The 24,821-nt window shown below is 40.6% G+C and overlaps 1 protein-coding gene across 3 annotated transcripts in view; it reads left to right on the plus strand.

The window, feature by feature from the left end:
• Window positions 1-24,821, plus strand: part of DNAH5 (dynein axonemal heavy chain 5) — a 273,454-nt gene that overhangs the window by 244,159 nt on the left and 4,474 nt on the right. For 2 of the 3 annotated variants that reach the window (XM_064596856.1, XM_064596857.1), the window contains exons 69-78: window positions 968-1,089; window positions 2,859-3,008; window positions 7,117-7,362; window positions 10,884-11,103; window positions 12,711-12,916; window positions 13,543-13,746; window positions 15,848-16,063; window positions 17,640-17,852; window positions 19,984-20,136; window positions 20,558-20,789. In XM_064596856.1, coding sequence (XP_064452926.1) covers window positions 968-1,089; window positions 2,859-3,008; window positions 7,117-7,362; window positions 10,884-11,103; window positions 12,711-12,916; window positions 13,543-13,746; window positions 15,848-16,063; window positions 17,640-17,852; window positions 19,984-20,136; window positions 20,558-20,789 — 1,962 coding nt within the window. Of the gene's footprint in view, window positions 1-967; window positions 1,090-2,858; window positions 3,009-6,999; window positions 7,363-10,883; window positions 11,104-12,710; window positions 12,917-13,542; window positions 13,747-15,847; window positions 16,064-17,639; window positions 17,853-19,983; window positions 20,137-20,557; window positions 20,790-24,821 lie in introns of those variants that run through there. The other variant, XM_064596858.1, reaches the window with a different exon arrangement.

Genomic DNA, 24,821 nt, shown 5'->3' on the forward strand with positions numbered 1-24,821 from the left:
CCCCCTCCTCTAGTAGAGAACCCTTTAAACACATGTAGTGATGCTTACATTTCTAGATAAATTCTCTCCTTGAAAGAGCTTGTGCCAACATCGAGCACTTCTTAATGTTGACAATAGCTACTTATTTAGTGACCCTCTACTGTGGTCTTGACCCTGTTTTGTGCACTTTACATATATATTTTCTCTCATTCTGTCATCATCACAACACCCAGGCTTCATTATTCCCTGTGTACATATTTGGAAACAGAGACCCAGACAGATGAGCTGCCTTGTCCTAGACCTTGGCCACATAGAGCTAGGACAGAATCCAGCGTCCCCCTGGTCCACACCTATGTTTCTGAATCTTAAATGTGTTTTTCTAAAATCATCTATTCCTTTATTCAATTATAAAGCTTGTTCATTACTATGACATATTTCTGAGGCTAAAAAATGACAAGGTAATGGGGCGCCTGGGTGGCTCAGTTGGTTAAGTGTCAGACTTTTTTTTTTTTTTTTTAAAGATTTTATTTATTTATTTGAGAAAGAGAGAGAGCACAAGCAGAGGGAGCTTCAGGCAGAGGGAGAAGCAGGCTCCCTGCTGAGGATGGAGCCCAAGGTGGGGCTCAATCCCAGGACACTGGGATCATGACCTGAGCAGAAGGCAGACGCTTAACTGACTGAGCCACCCAGGCGTCCCTAAGTGTCAGACTTTGGCTCAGGTCATGATCTCAGGGTCCTGGGATCCAGCCCTGTGTTGGGCTTTCTACTTAGTGTGGAGTCTGCTTCTCCCTCTGTCCCTCCCCTTGCTTATGTGCGCGCACGCACACATGCATGCTCTTTCTCTCTCTCAGAATAATAAATAAAATCTTTTAAAAAATGTCAAGGTGGTAAAATAATTAAAAGTGTAAGAAAAAGATTTTGTATATAAATAGATTGTTTTAGAGTAAAGAAAGAAAAATCTAGTAACTTTCTATGTTTAATTTTAAAGGAGGTGCCTCCTTGGACCTTAAAGCTTGTCCTCCTAAACCATCTAAATGGATCCTGGACATGACCTGGTTGAATTTGGTGGAACTCAGCAAACTCAGACAGTTTTCAGATGTCCTTGATCAGGTAACTTGTGCTTTGAATAAGCTTATGACAGTGTCGCAGGGAGCAGCTTCCTGATTTATCACTAGCTATGGTATTTGTGGAAGAGAGAGATTGTTTAATGTTGTCACTCTTGCCACGGTGCCTGACCTTCCTCCTGCTCACTCACACTCTGATGAAGCAGACCCCACCCACCTCTAACTGGTGCCGTCCAGTGCCCCATGTCAGTAACACCCACTGGAGATCCACAAGTGGGAAAACTGAGAGATTCAATGAAATCACTAGACATATTTAAGAGGTTTTGCCATCTTCCTGGAGATTAAACGAAAAGAAATATGAACAGCTTGCCTCTAAATGTTAGAGATCCTTTTCTCGCCTCTTGTTCTTCTCTTCTTCTTTGTCTCTTGTTCTCCCATGGTATGGCCTTAGCCAGGTGTCTGGGCATAAATCTGATGCCAATTCTTGGCCCCTTATCTTTACAAGTTATTACTTTGTCATAACCAGCCAGTTCCTGATGAATTGTATATGTGCTGGGATCATGGAAGTGGTGTCTAGACAGCTGAATTGAGACAAACCAAGAAACAGATTCTTGAGAATCAGATGACCAGAGAGAAATCACACTGAGAGCAAGGTGGCTTTATTCAGCCACAAGTTGTAGGCTTTTTATGACCAGAAATTGTACTAAGGTTGGTTCCTGAATTTCCCAGTTTAGGTTGACCAGAAACCTACTGTTTGGCTCTATCTGTATGTGTTGGCTTATGCCTGGTAGTCTGTATTATTTCTACCATATAATTTAACCCATTCTTTTGCATTAAATAACTTTCATTTGGGAGGTTTGAATGCCCTCTGGCATCATGAGATGACTCCTAGTGACCTTTCCCCAACTGATATCTCTTCCTGAAGTTGCTGTCTCCTGGAGATTGTCTTATGCCTGAAATCCCTCTGCGTCATGTAGTCTTTCATGATAGAGGGAGGTTATTACTTTATATTCTTACACAATACTTTCTAAATACGGATCTGGAATGTTTTTCCCTTTGATTAGGCTTCCAAGAAATATATCTGGGGCTTTAATCAAGGGGAATATACCAGAGAATATTGGATCATATTTATCTGCTGACATTATTTGTTTGTTCTATGTTTTGGAGATGATTGCCCATGGAATGCTGTCTCTGTTTTTAAGCCCCAAAGGAGAATGGACTGTATTCTCTTCCTCCTTATCAATCGTGTAAAGGGAGCATGTGTGTCATTACTCATTTGATGGTGATATTAAGTCGTATATTTCAAATTATTCTAGATTAATAAGAGTATTGACCAAAAAGCTTTTTGTTCAATAATAAACATATATTAAATGTCTTCTTTTGTGCCAGGAGTGGTCTTGGAAAATGAGGAAACATACGTGAATAAATGAGTGAACTCGTTCCTGATCATGAGAGGATTTCATGGAGCAAATCAGATTTCCTTAAAATAATGAAAATGAGTTTTCATTGATTTCTTTATTCCTCATAAATTTGATACCACAAAGGCATTAGAAGAAATTAAACAACCCAAGGCTCTCCCTACTTCAAAAGCTAGCTGTAACCTGGCATTAATGCAGACTGATTTTAGAGCAAATCACATTTGATTTTAGACTGTCACAATTTTTGGTAGTGGAATATAAAATTAAAAAAAAAAGTCATGGGATATCATTCACACGTGTCTGGAATAGTCAGAAGATATGATGAGAAATAACCATGAACTGTTACTGAAAGATTTTTCTGTGCTGTGGTGCAATTCTTATTCCCTGGTATTTTCAGATATCAAGAAATGAGAAAATGTGGAAAATTTGGTTTGATAAGGAAAACCCTGAGGAAGAACCCCTTCCAAATGCCTATGATAAATCTCTTGACTGCTTTAAACGTCTTCTCCTTATTAGATCCTGGTGTCCTGACAGAACCATTGCCCAGGTAAAAAGTTCATATTAGAAAAAAATAGAATATTTTTTAAAGAAGTTTTTATTATTTTAAAATAATCTCTACACCCATTGTGGGGCTCAAACCTACTACAACTCTGAGATCAAGAGTCACATGCGCCACCAACTGAGCCAGCCAGGCGCCCCCGAGGAGAATATTTTTAAGGAGAATTTCCTTTTAAATTTAAAGAAATATTGAATATTTTAATCCCAGTGAGAATTTTCTTGGAGGCTTCTATGGAATTTTCTGGCAATACCTCTGTGACAAATGGAAAAGTAAACAAATGTAGTGAGGTGTACATTTGGGCTAAGTGATTTAATAATCTTCTTTGGTCTAAATGGTACAGGAGTGAATGAGAAAGCCATGTTTTTAAGGTCGGCTTATAGATATGACGTAAAAGTAATGTATTACTCTTCCATTACCATTTTTATATTAACTCAAAAATGATATGGCTGCTCCATTTTGTTAGTAGTAAAACAATGTTTCTTTAAGTAGGAAGGATGTGAGGGCGCCAGGGTGGCTCAGTCGGTGAAGCGTCTGCCTTCAGCTCAGGTCATGATCCCAGGGTCCTGGGATCAAGTCCCGCATCGGGCTCCCTGCTCAGTGGGGAGCCTGGTTCTCCCTCTGCCCCTTCCCCTCACTCGTGCATTTTATCTCTCTCTCTTGCAAAAATAAATAAAAATACTTAAAAAAAAAAAAGAAGTAGGAAAGATGTGGAAACCTTGGGAGGAGAGGTAGATGAGAGGGAGACATAGTATTCCCAAATCTACAGTTATAACCCCAGGCATCTCAGGACCCCTGATGCAAGAGTTGGCCTAAAACCCTGTCAGTTTTACATATGGTTTAAATGTGAATCCTGCCTCCAGGAGATCCATCTTTTCAAAGACCTTTAATCTGCTGGCCTCCTGTCTTGGAAATGTCACTGCTAATAAGACTTGCCCGTGTCCTGCCTTCACAATGAAAACTTTAGCTTGAATATTCAGCTCAGGTGGATTCCTTAGGGGCTTCCCCAAACAAGCCATAGAGTTAACAATACGCTGGTTTATAATAGAATGTAGGAAGTTCTCCCCTCCACTCTCCAGAGGGAGTGTAAAAACAGGGAAAAGCCACCTCCAAGTCCAGGTAGGTACAGAGGAATCATGAAAACAACTAGATTCAATGATTTATTGAGAAAAGAAAAATGAGTTCTGTAATGCAGGGCAACTGAGATCACCCTTCCTTCAGTTTTTCTTCTCAACTTCATTACTTTTATCCTGCCCAAAAGAATTGTCAAACTGTTGCCTTAAGGACAGTGTAGAAGGTTCAAGTAGTTCTGTTCTTTTTTTTTCTCTTCTTTTCTTCTTCCCTCTTTCCCTCTTTCCTTTCTCTCCCTTCCCTTTCTTTCTTGCTCCATCTTCTCTCCTTCCTTCTCTCCCCTCTTTCTCTCTCCCTCTACTCTCTTCCTTTCTTCCTTTTTTTTTTTGATGTAACACTTTATTTGGTTCTATGCTGAATTTAAGTCTACAAGGCTCCTTTGTAATTTTGTCATCTTCATCCTAGCTTCTGTCATCTATAGACTGACCGCAGCAATGGCTTCCTAACTGAGATCTCCTCTTGTTCCTTCTTGCTCACTCTAGTCTATCCTGTATATTCTAGAAGGAATGGAAATATGATTATGCTATTCCTTGCTTTTTAAAGTCTTTCAGTGGCTTCCCAAGGCCTCTTTGATAACACCCAAGTCTTAAGATCTGCAAGGGCCCTCTGGAAAAATGTCCTCTCCTCTGAAATTCTTATACTCACATTACATTCCTTTTGTGATTTTCAACCAGACACCTTCTTGGGACGTATATTCAAAGGTCTACAGTGTGGGTATATTTAGTCCCCATTCTCCATAAGCAGCATCAGGCTTGTTCTCAGTAATTTGGATGAGCATGACTGCCCATGTCAGGGGACATTCAGCTGCCTGGTTGCAAAAACAGTGCACTCTTAGAGGGTATCTCATGCCACATACACATTTGTGTCTCAAAAACACTCAGCGAAGAGGGTCAGAATAGGTGCAGAGGTTTACTTGTTGCTTTTTTACTTGCTTATTTTTCATTGGAATCAGGTATTGGGACAAAAATGTTCTTCAGAAGTGTGTGAACATTTGTGTCTCAAAAACGCTCAGCGAAGAGGGTCAGAATAGGTGCAGAGGTTTACTTGTTGCTTTTTTACTTGTTTATTTTTCATTGGAATCAGGTATTGGGACAAAAATGTTCTTCAGAAGTGTGTGAAGAGTAAGTTGTGACAATGTGGCACTCTATTTCCATTTGTGCCAACGAGCTATGCAGAAGCCTGGGTGCCCCACAGCTGAATCTTACATAAGTCATACTGCATGTCCTTCTGTCCCCTCTTGGTGACTTGCTCTTTTCTGTTTCAAGGTCTCTGCATTTGTGCTCTCTGCATGGAATTCTCACCACACTGCCTCTCCTACCTGTCCTCCTTGTCTAGATAAATCCCACTCCTCACCCAAAATCTGGATGAGTCTCTTATTGTAGCCACTACCTTCCCACTCTAACCTGCAAAGAGGACAAATGTGAGCGGGGACATCATCCCAAATTTTAAGCTCAGAGACCTTTGAGAATGCATAGTGCATAGCTGGATATTCAAAATGGAGGAAGAGCCTGTTTTACTGACTGAAATCAAACTTTGGATGTTTGTAAGTCAAAGACAACAGTTTAACCAGCACCACTCTCATTTTGACCCAGGTCTATCTCAAGCCTCTCTGATTTAAGGGAAACCCTGCCTACAACTGTTTTGTGTTTCTCTGGAAATGGAAGTGGGGTCCCACCATGGCCCACCTCACTCTGCTTATTATGTGAGAGAAATTTTTCTGGGGAATCTCACTGGGGAGGGAAACTTGGGTTTTACTCCCATGGGGGTAGGAGAAGAAAACAGAATAGGAAATTTTTCTTTGAGGGAACCCAGTTTTTTTTTCTTCCATTTGATCTTTTTTTTTTTTTAATTTTTAAAATTTTATTATGTTATGTTAATCACCATACATTACATCATTAGTTTTTGATGTAGTGTTCCATGATTCATTGTTTGCATATAACACCCAGTGCTTCATGCAGTACGTGCCCTCCTTAATACCCATCACCAGGCTAACCCATCCCCCCACCCCCCTCCCCTCTAGAACCCTCAGTTTGTTTCTCAGAGTCCATAGTCTCTCATGGTTTGTCTCCCCCTCTGATTCCCCCTTTCATTTTTCCCTTCCTGCTATCTTCTTCTTCTTCTTCTTCTTCTTTTTTTTTAACATACAATGGATTATTTGTTTCAGAGGTACAGGTCTGTGATTCAACAGTCTTGCACAATTCACAGCGCTCACCATAGCCCACACCCTCCCCAATGAGGGAACCCAGTTTTTACCAGAGGGAGAATAGAAACTAAAGGTCATACTCATAATAGTATCTTATTGATTAATTATTTTACTTTGTTTGGAAAAGGACTATGTTGTTACTTGAAATATTTTTATATGGTTGATAATACAGTTGACAAAGTCTGTGATATTGTGAGCATGTATTTCAGTCAAAACAAAATTAATGGTAAAGGGGACAAGCCAAAAATGGAAAGGGATCATGAGAATGATTAGGAGAATAATTATGGACTAAATCTTTAAAACATTAACTCATTCATTAAATATATAATATATTTCATTTAATAAGAAATCATTCAGTTATCTATTATAAGTATCCATGAAATCCCAGGCATTGTGCTGGTTATTTGTATTAGAATGCATATACATTTCCCTTAAAGCATCCTAAATAATACAGTTTCCTAATAATTTTAATTTTTTATGTACCAAGAAGTAGCCAGTGTATAGAACAGGTTTCAGACAAGTGGTCAGCCAACTTGGGTTCTGGTCTTTGAACTGTGTGACTGTATGTTGGCAAATAACACAGCCTCTCTATCATCTATAGAGTGGAGATATAACAAGAAAAATGTCTCTGTCCTATTTCCCTGGCAGAGTTACTGTGGACATCATTGAGATACTCTACCAAAATGAGTTTTGGAAGCCACCCTGCATCATAACACATGGAGGAGTTAGAATCAGTTTTGGTGATTCCTGTACTGTTTTTGGCAGGCCCGCAAGTACATCATGGACTCTATGGGAGAGCGCTATGCAGAAGGAGTTATCCTGGACTTGGAAAAGACGTGGGAGGAATCTGATCCACGGACACCACTCATCTGTCTCCTATCTATGGGCTCAGATCCCACGGATTCCATCATTGCCTTGGGGAAGAGATTAAAAATAGAAACCCGTTATGTGTCCATGGGCCAGGGCCAGGAGGTCCATGCGCGCAAGCTCTTACAGCAGACCATGGCAAATGTGAGGCCAAATGTCTACTTTTAGGTTATGTTGTTATTACAGGTTATAGAATAGCAATGCAGAAAAGAACTTATTAATCATTAAGAGTTTAAATTTACATGCTTTGTGCTGTTCACTAAACAGGAAAAGGTTTAATATCTATTAGAAAATTTTCATAGAAAAACAAATACAATTTTTTCTGCTGAGCCTTGACTTATGGAAAACTTACCCAACCAGAGCATCTTATTTCTCGACCAGTTTGCATAATGTTAAGCCCCACTCTAGATCCCAAATCCTTGGGAGTGGGGAGGGGTCTACAGCCCCACCCCCTGTGCCATACACTCTAGCCCCTCCACCATGATTCCTGCGCTGCTCTTGGAATCCCCAGCACTCCAGGATCCACCACACCATGTCTTTCTTGAGTTCCAGAATGTACAATCTGTGCTCTGGAGTCCCCCAGGCTTGGCCCACATCCCAGAGGCCAGGAATCTGCCATTACCTTGTGGTGGTACCAGAGGTTTTATTATATATACCTGGCTTATTGCCTTCCAGGCTGGGGCTCCTAGAGCCCTTTGTGGCTTGCAAATTCTGTAGCATGCAGAGCATGCCATGCTCAGGCCTTACCTGGAGGCTATAAAGTGCTAGAAACCACATGGTAATCTTGCAAAGGGGTAGTCCAGTCCAGAGCTGGGACACTTCCAGGGACTTAAATTAACTGAATGCACAAGGTCTTCCATTTCATCTCTAGAATTCCATCTCTCGGACAGGGCACTCATGTGTTTACTCTGGCCTAGCCCTTTCTGCAGTGTCTAACTCTGTCTGGAGGAACTGTTACCCCTGTTTTCCTCTTCCTCCATGCTTTGGCCAAGCAAAGAGGACGGAATGACTTGGCTTCTCATTCCCACTGGAGAACATGCAGTCTTGGTCTAGATGCCTTTCTGGCTTTTTTTTAGATCAGACCCTACTCCTCCTTCCCTGAGTCTGAGCTCTCCCCCCATATCTCAAAACTGCTTGTTTGCCCTCCAGGGAATCCCCCTGCTGAGGGCAGAACTTGCTGTCTCGCTAGGCCCACCGTGAAACCACTGGGCTCTAGGTCCTAGCCACTGAATCTAGAACCTCACTATTGTGCTGCATCCTGGTTTCTTTCCTCTGGTCTAGAACTGAACCCACTGTGTTCTAGAACCTCCCCAGGTTTTTATCCCCAAGTTGTGCCCCACCCCCAGCTTTGGTGAAGGTTGTGGGGGGACTCACATGTGTGTGCCTTGTCTGAGCACTTGATATGCAGCTGGGAGGGCAACAGGGGTGGACTGAAGTGTATCCAGAGATGAAAACATGCATCTATACTTAAGAATGCCAGGTCTGGAAGGGGCGCCTGGGTGGCTAGGTTGATTAAGCATCCAACTCTTAATTTCTGCTCAGGGTCCTGGGATTGAGCCCTGAGTTGGGCTCTGTGGAGTCTGCTTGGATTCTCTCTACCCACTCCTCCTCTGCCCTTCCTCCTGCTTATGTGCTCTCTCTCTCTCTAAAATAAATAAATAAAATCTTAAAAAGAATCCCAGGTCTGGTCTGACATGAGAGCTTAGTGGACTTCAACCCTGGCCTTTCCCTCCTCTTGGCCTCCTCCCCATTCTTCCCTCCCTCTTTTTTACTTCCTCTTTCCTCCCTCTGCATATTACTGTGCTTAGAACAAAGACACCAAAAATAACAGGACACCTATTTAACTCTAACTAATTTAAAATAAATAAGTGTTTAATAATTATAGTTTCAGGCAATTAGAGTATAAATGGAATAATTTTAGCCTTCAGTTTATTCATGTTTTCTGTTTACTAGTTTAGTAAATCAAGTAAAAGAAAAAAATAGTGTTATTATTAGCATGCTTATAACTTTCAGAGATACTAGTTTTTGTAAGTTTTGTAGGAAAGATTGGAGGTAGGGCACCTGGCTGGCTCAGTCAGTAGAGCCCGCAACTCTTGATCTTGGAGTTATAGGTTCAAGCCCCATGTTGGATGTAGAGAGTACTTAAAAAATAAAATCTTAATAAAAGAAAAAAAGGAAGGTTTGAGGCAATATGACAGAATGAACCAAGTACACAAGAATAGCAATGTGGATGATCTACTCAGTAAGAAGAACACAAAACATTTAATACAGAATGGGGTAATCCCACAGAAACAGCCTTGGCTAATGGATTCCAGGGGGAGAGTTGAAACAACAAACTTCTCACCTCAGATTCCCCAGCATGCTGGGTGACAGAGGGTGGCTCAATCCTTTTTGTGGTTGTTATGTTTTATATTTAATTTTTTTTGAATTGTGAACAGTGTCAATTGAATTTTTCAAGGGACAAAAAATAGTTTACTTATTCAGCAGTACTATATACTCCTCAAGAAAATAGAAGGGGATATATGAAATTTCATAGTGATCCATTTTATATACCAAGATTTTAAATTTGCTGCACTAGTCAAATCTAAATGATCCAAAATTACAGAGTCAAGAAAACAACTCGAGATGATGATCTGGATATTCTAGATCATTTTAGCAAAAATATTCTATAGATTAGATATTGAGTAAATTATTACAAAATGATCTAAAATATTGCCTTTGTTGCTTTATGCAAGGAACATTCTTATGCTCATAAAATGTGTTATACAAAAGATAGGGCTTATTATCTTCTAAGGCTCTTGTTCTTAGAGTGGGCAGATTCCCCACAGAAGGATCACCCACTTTCTAGAGGGTATACATCCTGCTGCCAGGGTTTTGGGAACTCCATGAGAGGAGGGAGGGAATAGGTCTCAAAATTGAGTAGGTAGCCTTTCTTTCATCTGTCTTCAGTGAGGTTTCTAGACCCTTAATGTGCTGATGTCCTTCAGTCCAGACCCTGTCCATTGTCCCTTCTAAAGAAAATCAGCTTTCCCCTCTTTCTTTAGGCGAAGCAGGAATACTTTGGGGGGCTGGACTTTCGGTCTCTTGTGTGAGCGCATCTTCTCTCCTACTTCCACAGGAATGTCTCACCACCTGCTCTTGAGTGTTTGGAGTTATGTGGCATAAATCAGGTTACTTGTCAGCTTTCCTTGAATGCCAGTTGAGGAGTTAGCTTTCTTGAGTCTCTTTTAAATGTTACTGATATTGTCTTTGCCCTCACTGTTCTTGTCCTTAAGAGTTCATGCCTTTAAAAATGTCCCTTCTTTGTACTTCTCATGGAACGTGGGAGGAAGCTGAGGTAAATGGACGTTTTCACTCAACCATCTGCACATGACAGTGATGTTATCTCTTCAGAGTTGAGGCCAACTCTGGTTATTTTCATGACTCCTACCAAATATTATCAGTTGGCATGCTGGTATGCTGTGGGACAAATGCATGGAACAAGAAAAACATACTTATCTCAAATAAACCTTATTGTATCCATAGATTTGACTTGGATTAATTTAGTCGTTAGTGTGTTTCTCTTTTAAAATTTTAATTACCTACTTTCTAAAGAATATATTAATTTACATCTCTGGGTGAAACAGGAAATAGTGTCTCATTTCCGTTCACTGTTGTTGACTTAGGGAGGATGGGCACTTCTGCAGAACTGCCATCTGGGGCTCGATTTCATGGATGAGCTAATGGACATAATTATAGAAACCGAGATTGTACATGATGCTTTCCGCCTATGGATGACCACCGAAGTTCATAAGCACTTTCCCATTACGCTCCTTCAGATGGCCATTAAATTTGCCAATGAGCCTCCACAGGGCCTCCGGGCAGGATTGAAAAGAACATATGGCGGTGAGTCGAGGAATACTTCCAAGTTTATGGGATTTTTTTTTTTTTAATGGGACTTCTTTGTTTTTTTTTTTTTTTAAAGATTTTATTTATTTATTCATGAGAGACAGAGAGAGAGAGAGAGAGGCAGAGGGAGAAGCAGGCTCCCAAGGAGCAGGGAACCCAATGCGGGACTCGATCCCAGGACCCTGAGATCATGACCTGAGCCAAAGACAGACGCTTAACCATCTGAGCCACCCAGGTGCCCTTAATGGGACTTCTTATACTTAAATTTGTTGTCTTTTAATGAAATTATAAAAACAATGAGCTAGGATGGAGCTATAGCAAATTGTCCTGTTATTTAATGTGATGGGGAGAGGGTGGTACCTTGTCATGCTCCATGTGGAATATGCTCTGGTGGCCTCAGGGCATCAGAAGTCACCATTATCCACCTTGAATTTTCCCTTTTTCCCATATTGCTCTTCTTTGGCCTGTGCTCTTCTCCAGCTAGATACCTGCCTTTTTATGTTAACATAATTTTGTCATTTATGGTCTTCATGCTCCCTACCTAAAGTTGGCCAGTAGCCTTTTCCAAGAGGAGAGGCTGAGTTCAAGTTATGACCTGCCTCCATTTCATGAAGCCATCTGAACCATCTACAGTTTTTATTGAGTTGATAACAAGGCTCAAATTCTTGTCAGTCTGCGAGGTAATGTGGGGATAAAATAGATGTGGAAGGATGAGGGCAGTAAAAAAATTCTAAATAAAAAATATACAGTTATATATAATATAAACACATATAATAATGATAATTATTAGGGGAATATACTCAGCTTTGGTAGGCTTCTATATACACTGTCTTAATTAATATTAAATTGTTAGTAGTATATACAGAAGCCCGTTGCAACCTGAGTACAGGTTCCAAATAATAATAATAATAATGGCAATAATAAATAATTATTATTAGTAGTAGTTTAAATAGTAGCATTTATAATACTAGTAATAGTATTATATATATATATATATTTTTTTTAAAGATTTTATTTATTTATTTGACACAGAGAAAGATAGTAAGAGCAAGAACACAAGCAGGGGGAGTGGGAGAGGGAGAAGCAGGCCTCCCGCTGAGCAGGGAGCCCGATGCAGGGCTCGATCTCCGGACCCTGGGATCATGACCTGAGCCGAAGGCAGACGCTTAACGACTGAGCCACCCAGGCGCCACCAGTAATAGTATTATATTAAATAATATTAAATTATTAGTAATAAATAATACTAATATTAGTAATAGTATTTAAAATACTAGTATTTTAGTAGTAGTATTCATTTTACTGCCATCCTTCTTCTCCCTCTAGTTTATCCCCACCATATCTTGTCAGAGTGGCAGGAACTTGACCCCCATGTTAGCCGGCTCCCAACCACCTCCCCCAATCTCTTTGCAGATTTTTCAGAGAGAAATACCCTCTGGACACCCAGAGGTTAAATTATAATTGTCATATGAATGTGATAAAAATAATTCAAGATAAGTGAATTTTACTATCAGAAATTTACAAAAATACTTCATAACCTCTAAATGTAATAAAAAATAAAGGTGTGTGAGTGACGATCAAGGTTTTTACCCCACCAACCATGACAGGTGTGAGCCAGGACCTGCTGGACGTGAACACTGCAGCCCAGTGGAAACCCATGCTCTATACTGTGGCTTTCCTGCACTCCACAGTCCAGGAGAGGAGGAAGTTCGGTCCTCTGGGGTGGAACATCCCCTATGAATTTAATCAGGCCGACTTTAATGCCACTGTGCAGTTCATCCAAAACCACTTGGATGACATGGATGTCAAAAAGGTACTGCGTGTGCGCCGCCCTGAGCTGCCGGTGGCTGTGGGCGCGGGTCCTCAGGCTCATGCTCCTGCCCAGCTGGGGGATTGATCCTGTGACAGTGATGATCTTCTGTGCTTGCAAGGTCTTACCTTTATGTAACGCCAACTAGGTCACACTTGCCCCTGGATTTCAGATGAAGAAAATGAACCAATTTTGATTATCTTTGTATTTCTCGAAGCTGAGTTGAAATTACTTGCAAGGCAAAAGGGTCGAATGGGAGGGGGGAAGGGTGAGAAAACTTGTTTTTTAGAATCTTAAAAAATGAAAATGAAAGTCTAGATCACTTTTGAAGCATGTGCTTTTTAAAGAGCTGCGTCAGTATTCTGCAAAACTATCTTTTTGTTGTTGTGGTTGAAATTAAAGTATGAAAGCATATGAATGCACCAAAGGGGCCTATTTCAAATCATGAGCAGGAGCTTTGTGTAATCCTCAAGATTTGGCTATGTCATTTTCTTCCTGCACTTTTAACATTACTGATGGAGAATGAATGAATGACATCCGTGACCACAAATATACAGATGTTGCTTGGCGGGGAAAATCAGGATGAGCCGGTAGTCAGTTCTACACAACTATTCTGTTGATGTCCGCAGGGTGTCTCCTGGACCACCATCCGCTACATGATAGGAGAAATTCAGTATGGGGGCAGAGTCACTGATGACTATGATAAGAGGTTGCTGAACACATTTGCTAAGGTCTGGTTCAGTGAAAATATGTTTGGATCAGATTTCAGCTTTTACCAAGGATATAATATTCCGAAATGCAACACAGTGGATAACTATCTTCAATACATCCAGGTTTGTCCACTTCAGAATTATATGCAGAGAGCAAATATATGCAGCCTATTGACCACTTTGATATTTATTTAAAAGCGGCTGCAAACACTGCTTTTAAAATAAATTTTAATGGTGATACATACTCTCACTGTAAGTGCTTTCTTCATATGTTTATAGTCACCTAATGATTAAAATGTTTGTATTTGTTCTGAGTGTGGGTTTTGTATGAGTTCCCTCCTCCCTTCTTTTTTATACCTCGGTGAGGAATATTCGTTGGGGATATGACAGACTGGGCAGATTTTGAACTAGGGAAACTATATAGATCCCTGGGAACTCTCGAGACTTCAGCTACTTGTGATAATAGGGCAAAGGCCACCTCTGGACTCATCCTGAGACACCTGGTTCGCAATCCTGGCTGAATGGATAGAATCTGAGTATGTTCAGGAACCCGCTTTGCATAGGAGCTTCCTTCCTCAGCCTGGGCACCGGTGACATTCAGGGCGGGGTTCTTCTCAGCGGTGAGGGGCTGTCCTGTGTACATTGGTTAGCGCATCCCTAGCCTCTCCCCACTAGATGTCAGCAGCACCCCCCATCCCCATCTAGTTGTGACAACCAGAAACGTCTCCAGACGTGCCAAATGTCCCCTGGGGGCAAAATCGCCCCGGCTCAGAATTGCTCTTCCAAGGAGAAATAAGATTTTGCCAGGAAGTTTGGGGGGAAAGATCTGATTTGTGTTTCAAGGTAACTACATTTTTTCTTCTCTGTACCTTGAACCCATTAGATCATTATTTAGAAATGTCTTTTGGGGCACCTGCGTGGCTCAGTCAGTTAAGTTTCTGCCTTCGGCTCAGGTCGTGATCTCCGCGTCCTGGGATCCAACCCCGCGTCAGGCTCCCTGCTCAGTGTAGAGTCTGCTTTTCCCTCTCCCTCTGCCACTCCCCCTGCTTGTGCTCTCTCCCTCTCTCGCTCTCTCTCAAATAAATAAATTAAAAAAAAATCTTTTTTTTTTAAAAGAAATCTCTTTGCCTCTATCTGAGATTTATCTCAGAGTGAACAAACTAAAGCCCAATGGCCCCAAAGGGCTAAATTTATCAGTACATTTAGAGGTTCTGTGATATATGAATGTAATGAGTTTATCATATATTACCACCTCTACACTTTTATTAATTCAAATCAACAAATATATTTGTCTTAACTGTACTATATATGTCTTTAAATCATTAGCCCTGAATACAAAAGTGCCTGTGAAGATATAAATTTAGACATGCCAGTACATGCATTTATTTACATATACCTCATTTCACAATGAACTTGAGGTTGTTCATAAGAAGACATTATATAAAAAGGAATAAAATAAGAGAGGAGATTGTAGGAAAAATATGAGACAATAATAGAGTTTAGGATACAATTCACACATTGAAACCAATGTCAAATTTAGGTATATCTTTTTTCTTTCAAATAGCTGTGTTCTTCACCTGCTTGTGCTGCTTCTGATCGTCTCTTGCTGTCTGCTTTTCTCTTGGACTTGGTCACTCTTGATATTCCTCTTTTCCTAGTCTCCATCTTTCTCCCTGGGAGAGTACAGTTTCCACCTGCCGCCTTCTTTGAGCCATAATTGCTAAAAACTGTCATTTTCTGGTACCTTAAAAACATAGAAACCATTAGTTATACCACATTTGTTTAAATGATTGGTTCGAATTAAATCAGACCTTCAGATAATGAAATACTAATCCATAGCTCCCTTTCTGTTTTGTGTTTTCTAAAACAAGACAGTATCTCTGTGACTGAATTTGCTTGAGGTGCAGAGATGTTAAGGAACCATGAACTTGTTATGTTTCTCAGTGTTCATCCTATTTCAAGCCAACTTTTGATTCTTTTCTGGAGAAATTACTGAGATTGCAGCCTGACACAAATAAGACATATCATGTAAATACTTATCTTTTTTGGTGGTGGTGGTGGAGGGGGTTATTTGATGTTATTCATTTATTTTAAAATTTGAGTATAGTTGACACACAATGTTAACATGACATATCTTAATAAAAATATTTGTTTCCTAAGACAGTATAATTTAATGGGGGCTTATGTCAGCAATCTGGGATAATCTGGGGTACTTCTTGTTCAGAGCCTGCCTACCTACGACAGCCCCGAGGTGTTCGGGCTGCATCCCAATGCCGACATTACCTACCAGAGCAAGCTGGCCAAGGACGTGCTGGACACCATCCTCAGCATCCAACCCAAGGACAGCTCTGGTGGAGGGGATGAGACCCGGGAGGCTGTGGTGGCCCGGCTGGCTGATGATATGCTGGAAAAGCTGCCCCCGGACTATGGCCCATTTGAAGTGAGTTGATGACATTCTGACAGGATGTCAGCTGTGGATGTGTCTGTTCGGTTGGGAGGAGCGAGGAGTAAGGAAGGAGGGCAAACAATGATTTTTCTGAAGTTAAAAAAAAATTCAAAAACTCACTTCCTGAAGAACCAGAAAAAAATAAGTTTTTAAATCTATAAATGTGATCATTTTGAAATGTAAACAGTAAAGAACCCTGACAAGAATGTTCATGTTCGTAACTACGTTCTAAGTGTGTACCGATGGGTTAGGATTGCTTTTCCAGAACTTTCCTTTGAGGTACGTCACATTGCCATTTGTTCGAAGGAAAGTAATGTATTTTTAGAGCAAAACACCTGATCATCTAAAAAATATTGTGTAACTTAATGCACATCTTAAAATTCAGGCCTTCCTAATTTTAGGGAGTTTGTATTTACATCATTAACTCTGCAGCTTCATGGGTTTTGAAAATTGATTTGTCTTTTTAGTATGTAAGTAACTTTTAAGCCAAATTTATGATTAGGAAAGTTCATTTTTTAGACAGTTTAGCAAATGTTAGTGAAAAGATTTACCCTGAAAACATTTTAGAATCTGGGATAAAAGCACTAGTGACTGACTGACTTTCCATGTAGTCTTAGCAGATGCCCCAGACTAACTGTCTAACACTTTTTTTTTTACCTGGTTTTCAAAAAAGAAACCTGCAGCGTTTTGTTTCTTTAGCATCTTATTATTTTCCACAAAGCAGACCATTTTTGTTGCTGGTGCTGTAGACTGAACTCAAGGACCTATTACGAAGGGAAAAATTTCCCCTTGAGAAAACTGATCACTTGTTGGAGAAAATCAATACCACTATCAGCTTTAATAAGTACCTCTCCTTATAGTATCAGGAAAGAGGTCATTCATATCTAACGGTGGTTGAAATACTTATGAAGCAATAAAAATATCTAAAAATAGAATAGCAGTTACATAAATAAACGTGCTAAGTAATGGAGTTTAGGAGAGTCCCCTTCCTCTGGCTGACTGTCAGTGCTGCCTTAGGATAAAGCAACTCAGCCCAGCAGGATAGCTGATCCAGAGAAGATGCTCAATAAATACTTATAGAATGGAAATAGGTGGATTGGTGGGTGGGTTGGTCGGTGGATGAATGGAAGGATGCTTTGATGGAAAAAACAGGAAGCTTTTAAAACAGGAGTCTGTCTTTTGATGTAGCCCGCAGAATGGTTGTGTGTGTGTACATGTCTGTGTGTGTCTGTGTGTGTGTTTGCCAGCCTTAGGCCGCCAGGCACGTGAACATTTCCTGATGAGCGCAGTTGCAATTTGGAAGGCTGGGTGATTATGGTCATGCGTTCACATTCTTCTGTGAATGAATGGCTGCATATTCTCTCCCACCTGGGATGCAAAATCAGCTGGTCCACTAACAGATGTGTCTTTTTATATTTCTTCTTTGTTTTCTGGCAGTGAAAAAAAAATTAAAAGCTTACCATTAACGGAATTGTACAATCAGGGGCCTTCTCAGCAGCCCCAGGGAACCGGTTACGTAAATATTAGTAGCTGTCACATTTTTAACATGTGCTGAATGTCTCCGTGGCAGGTGAAAGAGAGGCTCCAGAAGATGGGGCTGTTCCAGCCGATGAACATTTTCCTCAGGCAGGAGATAGACCGAATGCAGAGGCTGCTCACTCTGGTCCGCAGCACCCTGACTGAGCTAAAACTTGCTGTTGATGGTACCATCATCATGAGTGAAGACCTAGGAGATGCACTGGACTGCATGTTTGATGCCAGAATTCCTGCTCGGTGGAAGAAAGTATGTTCAAGTCCACTCCTACTCTACTTCATCACTTTAGTGTTGTGAGTAGGTGGGATTGGCAAGTGGAAAGCAGGAGAGCACAGTTTTACTTAAAAGGGTTCTTTTGTTTAGGGACTGATCCCCTGGTAGGCCTGTAGTTTTAGCTTTTAGGGAGGGAAGGAGACTATTTAGCATCTCCCACATATCAGGCACTCTCCTGGGCCATTGACATGCATAATTGCATTTAAATTTTTGCATCTGATGGCCCTCATTTTACAGGTGAGGAACTTGAGATTGGGAGACACTAAATCTTTTCCCAGATCACACACCTACCTAAGAAGTCCAGGGATCAGAATTTAAACCCAAGCTCTTGAACTTCAAAGCCTGTGTTGTTAGTCTTATAGAAGGAAGTGTTCTTGTGCACACACATGCACACACACACACACTGCAAAAGTCACACCAAAGAGAAACATTTTTCATTGCTTTGTCTGTAGATATGTGAGTATGTGTATCTCCAGGTAACAAGATAATGATTTAACGGTATGCTTACTGATCATGTGCTGGTCCTTATGCTAAATGACAGATATGCTTTTAACAAATACTTGTCTACTTGGAGAAGTAAAAGGAGTACCAGACTGTCTTTGTCCAGCAGTACTTGCGTTGTGGGGGGTGGTGAAGATCTGGGGGTGTGGTGGGGAGCACCGGGGAGGGCGTGGGGCTGGGGCTGGGCCAGGTGAGGGAATGTGCAGGGAGGGCAGCATTGGGAGATGGGATAGGGTCATGCGGTGACTAGAGTCTTGGTCTTTTGGAGGCTACTCAGGTAAACGGGAAGGCGAGACCTAATAGGGTTAGAACTGACAGCCTCTTGGAAGAGACTCATTTAGCACTGAGACTCTGATATCTCACCCAGGGCTTTAGAAACCCGGGTCAGCTTTGACCAGACTCCATCCTCTCCTCACCTTCAGTGAATTCATTCCCAAGGCCAGAGTTTTCTATGGACTGACTTTCCTTGTTGCCAGTGACAGAGGGAGAACCTACCTGTCACTAGCCATTGCAGGTTCATTCCCCACCAAACCGACTCACTCACCTTGGTCAGCACCTGGAAGGCTCTGAACAAGGATCCTTGGCAGGAGGGTCCCTCGCATTAATGGTTCCCTGTGCCCTCAGATCAAATGCAGTATAAACATATCACTTTCAGTTAACACATCTATAAAGATAGGATAGAATGAGTTACCTGATTTTAAAATTATGATCCTTTTTTTACAGGTTTTTATTCTACTCAACTTATTGTCAGTCTTTGGAATCTCACTGTTTATAGGCAAATTAATTCTTAAGAATTTGAAATTCAAGCAGTATATATCTACACAAGTTGATCACTGCATTTATTCATACATAAAGTATTCCAATTACAGTAAAATGATATAAAATATGATTTGGAGATACCTACCTGTAGAGTTGCTGCTAACACTAATAACATATCCATGCCAATTGTAATAATAGAAGTTCTACATGTGAATTCAGGCAGAATATTACAGGCAATGAATGCAATTAATTTGTTGGTGGTAAGGGACCTGTGTTTCCATTTCTGCTCCTTCATCAGAGGAAATAAAAGTTCATTCTCGGGGACAAGAACTTCGGAAAATAACTGTTGTTTGCCTCATTAAAAATGAGAAGTGGAGAAAGTCTTCTATGATTTATTATCCACAGAATATATTTTTAAGAGACCATGAACACATTTATGTAAATAGAAGCCTTGTTTTATGATGTAGCTGTTAAAAATGTAACCTAAGGAGAAAAAATGTATCCTAAGGAGGAAAAATAGTTGAGACCTATTAAATTTAATTCAATTAACTGTTTTAATTGCTTTATAGCAGAATTGGTAGTGAATATACTTGTACTTGAACAGCATCCTGAGTGCTAGATTGATCTGGAGTTCATGTGACGATTAACTGATTCTATCGTATCTTAATATCAGGAGAAAGAATAATTTGAAAACTTAAATGTCAGAACCGAAGGGAAATTCATGTTTTAGGGACTTTTAAATTCTAAAAGTGAATTTGGTATTTCATAATTTTTTTCTGTGCACATAGCTAGTTACACAGCAGAATTAAGCCTGTATTAATTAATTATTTCAATGTATGCATTTCAGGCATCATGGGTTTCAAGTACATTGGGTTTCTGGTTTACTGAACTTCTAGAAAGAAACTGCCAGTTTACCTCTTGGGTTTTCAATGGTCGACCCCAGTGCTTCTGGATGACAGGTTTTTTTAACCCCCAAGGATTTTTAACTGCAATGCGCCAGGTAATAGTTCTGATTACACCTGTTGTGTTATTATGATTTTCTTCTACAAGGTTTTCTTCTGTCAGTATAGTTTTAAGACTATAATGAGACAGAGAAAGGCTGTCCCTTTTTGGCACCAGAAATTACATTGTCCTGAAAGTAAATCCAGCAATTTGTTCTCAGGCTGCTAGCTTGAATTTCAAAGCATTTATTTGTTATCTTTATATTTGATATAATTTGATATTTCTTTGTAAAATACAGTGGTTAAACTAGGACGTGGGTATTGTTTATGAGAGGATCTTTTTAACTCTTAAAGTACAATTCTGCTTCCTCTGAATTAGGGTACTTTGGGGTTACACTTTCATCACTGTTATGCTCTTTATGTTAAGATAAACCGCTAATCACTCCCTCCGTCCTTTGCTCTTGTTCTTGTCCTGAGCAGGAAATAACTCGGGCCAACAAAGGCTGGGCCTTGGACAATATGGTGATTTGCAGTGAGGTCACCAAGTGGATGAAGGATGACATTTCCGCCCCGCCCACCGACGGTGTCTATGTCTACGGCTTGTACCTTGAAGGTGCTGCTTGGGACAAGAGGAACATGAAACTCACCGAATCCAAACCAAAAGTGCTCTTTGAGTTGATGCCTGTCATAAGGATTTATGCAGAAAACAACAGTAAGTTATCTCACGCATTCAGGGGCGGTTGGCGTTATCAGATTGGATAATGTTATAAACACAAGATTCTTGTTATAAAAACAAGAATCCTGAGGATTTTACTATTTTATCAGCATTTGCACTCACACCCATGTTTAACGAGTGCTTATTGACTGCTAGGCACTTTTTTGAGTGTTACAGGGGAGGCCATGGTTCTAGATCATTCTTGCCTATCTACTAAAGCAGGTAAAATATATATGGATACTCATGAATCATTAGCTGATGAGATAAGAAGCAAGTGTTTGGAATAGTTAACAGAGGGTGGGAAAGAAGGGGAGGTGAAAATGGGAAGAAGTGGCCGGGGGCTGTGTCTCAGGAGCAGAGCTGGACAGGGCCTGGAAGGTTGGATAAGATGAGATGGGACAAGGGGTGGAAGGGTGGCTTTCGAGGCAGGACTGCACAGGGCCCACTGGAGGTGCCGACTCTACCAGCTCGGAAGTTTAAGTCACATTGTGAAAGCCAGATTGAATTCAGGGCCATTTGGCTTAATCCAGTAGCTAATAGTAAAAAGCTGGATTCGTATTTCAGCCTATGAACATAATAGCATGTCTGTGAAGCACACGTTATTCCACTTTGACAAAGTTCTGTGTGACAAGTCTAAAAATACCTAAACTGGTTTCCACCATTGGCCTGATGTGCTCTGGAGGCTTTTTTTTTTTTTTTAAAGATTTTATTTATTTATCTGAGAGAGAAAGAATGAGACAGAGAGAGCATGAGAGGGAGGAGGGTCAGAGGGAGAAGCAGACTCTCTGCCAAGCAGGGAGCCCGATGCGGGACTCGATCCAGGGACTCCAGGATCATGACCTGAGCCGAAGGCAGTCGCTCAACCAACTGAGCCACCCAGGCGCCCTGGAGGCTTTTGTTATTACATTTCACTCAGCTGTAACTACCTTTCAGCACACGTGGGACTTCTCTGTTTATCTCAATTAAAAAAAATGTATTTTATCTTTTTAATAAAAATCGCATATACTTAAGGTGTACAACATGATGATGTACACATACATATATGCGGTGAAATGATTGTTGTAAGCCTTGCACTCTGGAGGCGGCTGGGATAAGGGATCCCAAGGAAATAACTGATTTTGTGACAGAAACACAATAGATTTTTCTTTAAACGAGTAAGGAATAGACCATTTCTCTTTGAAAGACAGCTTCTAGGATCCCCGTTCCTTAGATAAATATCACATTTGGGAACACGGGTCAAGGGAAGAGAGTTTATAAACTATGAATATTTATTTTTTAAGCAAATATTTGCTGGACGGCTGATAATACGCCAGCCACTGTCCTAGGTGCAAAGGACACAATGATGAAACAGATCAAGCCCATAAGGGATTCCCTCCAGTTAGGGAGACTGACAAGTAAATCAATAATTAAAGTGGAATTTGATACATGTGAGGATAGAGATACACTCAGGATGCTCAGGGAGCCGGGAAGTAGTTCATGACGATGCCTGCGAGGTTAGTGGAGATTGCTTTGGAGATGTGCTTTGATGCTAAGAATGAGTGTGAGAGGAGTTGGAGATAGACTTTTCTCGGCAGAGGGAAATAGCATTAGCTCACTCGGTCATTCAGTGAGTATCTGTCTGGTATTGACCATCTGCCGTGCTCTACTCTGGTGCTGGGGATGCAGCAGTATCCCCATTCTTAAGGAACCCAGTGTCGAGGAGGGACGGGCAGCAAGAAGGAAGCAAATACAGCTGACCCTTGTTACTCATGGATTCTGCACTTAGGAATTCACCTGTACTTTAAATCTGTAACCCCCGAATGCATGCATGTGGCAGGTCATTTGCCGGCAGAAGAAGACTGTGACGTGCATTATGGAGAAAATACGTGTCTGACACAAGGTTCAGTGAAGCATGAGTTAAATGCCATGAGTCCAATGTTCATGAATCAACAATATATATTAAAAAGGTGTCTTTAAACAAAAACACACCTACAGTAAGGTTATGTATTGAGGGGTTGAAAACTTTGGGACCGGAGGCTTGCAGGAAACCTGCCCTGTATTTCAAAACCCTTGGAACAGTGGTTCAGTAGTTGCTAATTCAGTGTTCCTGGAGATTTTATGTACATAAGTCCCATGATAATGAGAATCGACTCTAAATCCACATACTGGTTTCAGATAGTTCTTTTCTATGAAGGAAACACACACGTACTATGCTAGCGAGTGGATAGTTCAGGGGCTTGGGGAGAGGCTCACTGAGGAGAGAACACTGAGCTGAGATCCGGGTGACGGAAGGCAGCTCTGCTCATATCCAGGAACAAAGGCGAAGGTGCAAAGGCGTGAGGTAGCAGTGGATATGCTGTGCATGAGGAACAGGAAGTAGGTGCGTGAAGGGAGAGGAGCCCGTGAAGAGAGGTGGGCGTCAGAAAAGAAACAGGCAGGTGCTCCACATACCCCAACTGAATCTGACAGGATAAATGTGTCTGGCTGAGCTTAGGCAAGCAAGCTGCCTGTGGCTTCGGATTTACTGGTTCTTAGGGTGGTGTGAAGACCTGGGGCAGTGGTTATTTTATAGAAAAAATCATTAAGAGTTCTTTTTAATCAAAAGAATATTTTAGAAATTTTGCTTTATTGTATCATTCGGTCCAGGCAACACATTGCAAAAACGTTTCCCTTATAAAGTAAAAGAAGAATCTTCCTCACATTCAGTTAGGTGTTACTTTTATGTATCTTGTGACTAAACTGTAAAAATCCATTGCAACATGATTTTGAACATCTCAGCATGGTATTAATAAAATAATAATTTTATAATACAGGCCGTTCTTTATTATTTAAGAACACATTTTAATAGAACAACTGTACTCACCCTACTGGGAATTAGTCAGCAGCAGTGATGCTCATTAGCAGCAAGTTAAGGGAGAAAATAAAATAAGCAAAGGAAAAAGTGACTAATTTCAAAGCACTGAAAAAAAAAAAAGAGAAACTTTCATTCTTTTCTCTCTTTCTTTCTTTCTTTCCTTTTTTTTTGTTTCAATAGCAGTTGATGGAAACTTGTTTTGCCAAATAGCTTTGTTGTTGGAGAAGTGTTTTTCAGTGATTGAAAAGCTAAAATTCCATTGCTCTTTTCATACTATAAATCTAATTTTTGTTTAATTTTGATAACTGAATAGGGCTCTAATTGAGCTAAAGGGGTGTAGCATCACTAATGACCAAAGGACACTCCTTAAAGTACAGTGTTTTAAAGTTAAAATTCTTTTAGTAAATTGTTTTTTTGTTGACATGAAGGGTAACTTTTATTTAAATAATTCATCATTGAACTTTCCGTATAAGACTGGTTTGTTTTCAAAAAGAAGTCTAGATATTTATTTTGACATTAAAAATTGCATAATATGTACCCAAATGCTTAGGACATCATAAGAAAGTCACCCAGATAATGTGACGTTCACCAAAAGGGCAAAGCCTGCCACATCAACTCTAGGTCCTCTGCTCTCAAAGGAAGTTGCAAAGAAGCAGACATAGGAAAGATACGTGTCCCTATAGATTACTATATAGACAGACTGATGCTTCTTCATGAACTTCAGGGTGATAGCCAATGTGATGGGAAAATGGTGATTGGAAACTTTGGGGAACAAAGCAAGACCTCTGTGTACCTCTGGGCACTCGGTAGGGTGAGAAGGATCTCAGGGTCTCTGCAGCTAAGGAGGAAAAAAGTGTTTCTAAGATCACCCTATGACCCTCCCTGATCCAACGCTGTGCAGATGTGGGGCTGGGCGTGGGATAGCCCCATGCCGTGACCAGGAGGTGGAGGCCTCCTGACTCTTGAGCCCCATGGAATTTAAGGCACCTTCAGTTTGTATATCTGTGCACGTGTATGTGTGCTCACATGTATGTGTGTGTGTGGAAAGGAGAAATCTAACACACCTTGGGCGTCTACTGCATTTTAAGCATTATGCTATGCTAGTCATTCACATATATTGATTTATTTAATCTTTACAACAACTCTGTAAGATATATCATCCCTATTTTGTAGATGGGGAACTTAAGGTGTAGAGA

This window comes from Mirounga angustirostris, unplaced genomic scaffold (assembly GCF_029215605.1).
Source record: "Mirounga angustirostris isolate CCGP_5_RB_7025 unplaced genomic scaffold, mMirAng1.0.hap1 SCAF_7, whole genome shotgun sequence".
Taxonomy (NCBI): domain Eukaryota; kingdom Metazoa; phylum Chordata; class Mammalia; order Carnivora; family Phocidae; genus Mirounga; species Mirounga angustirostris.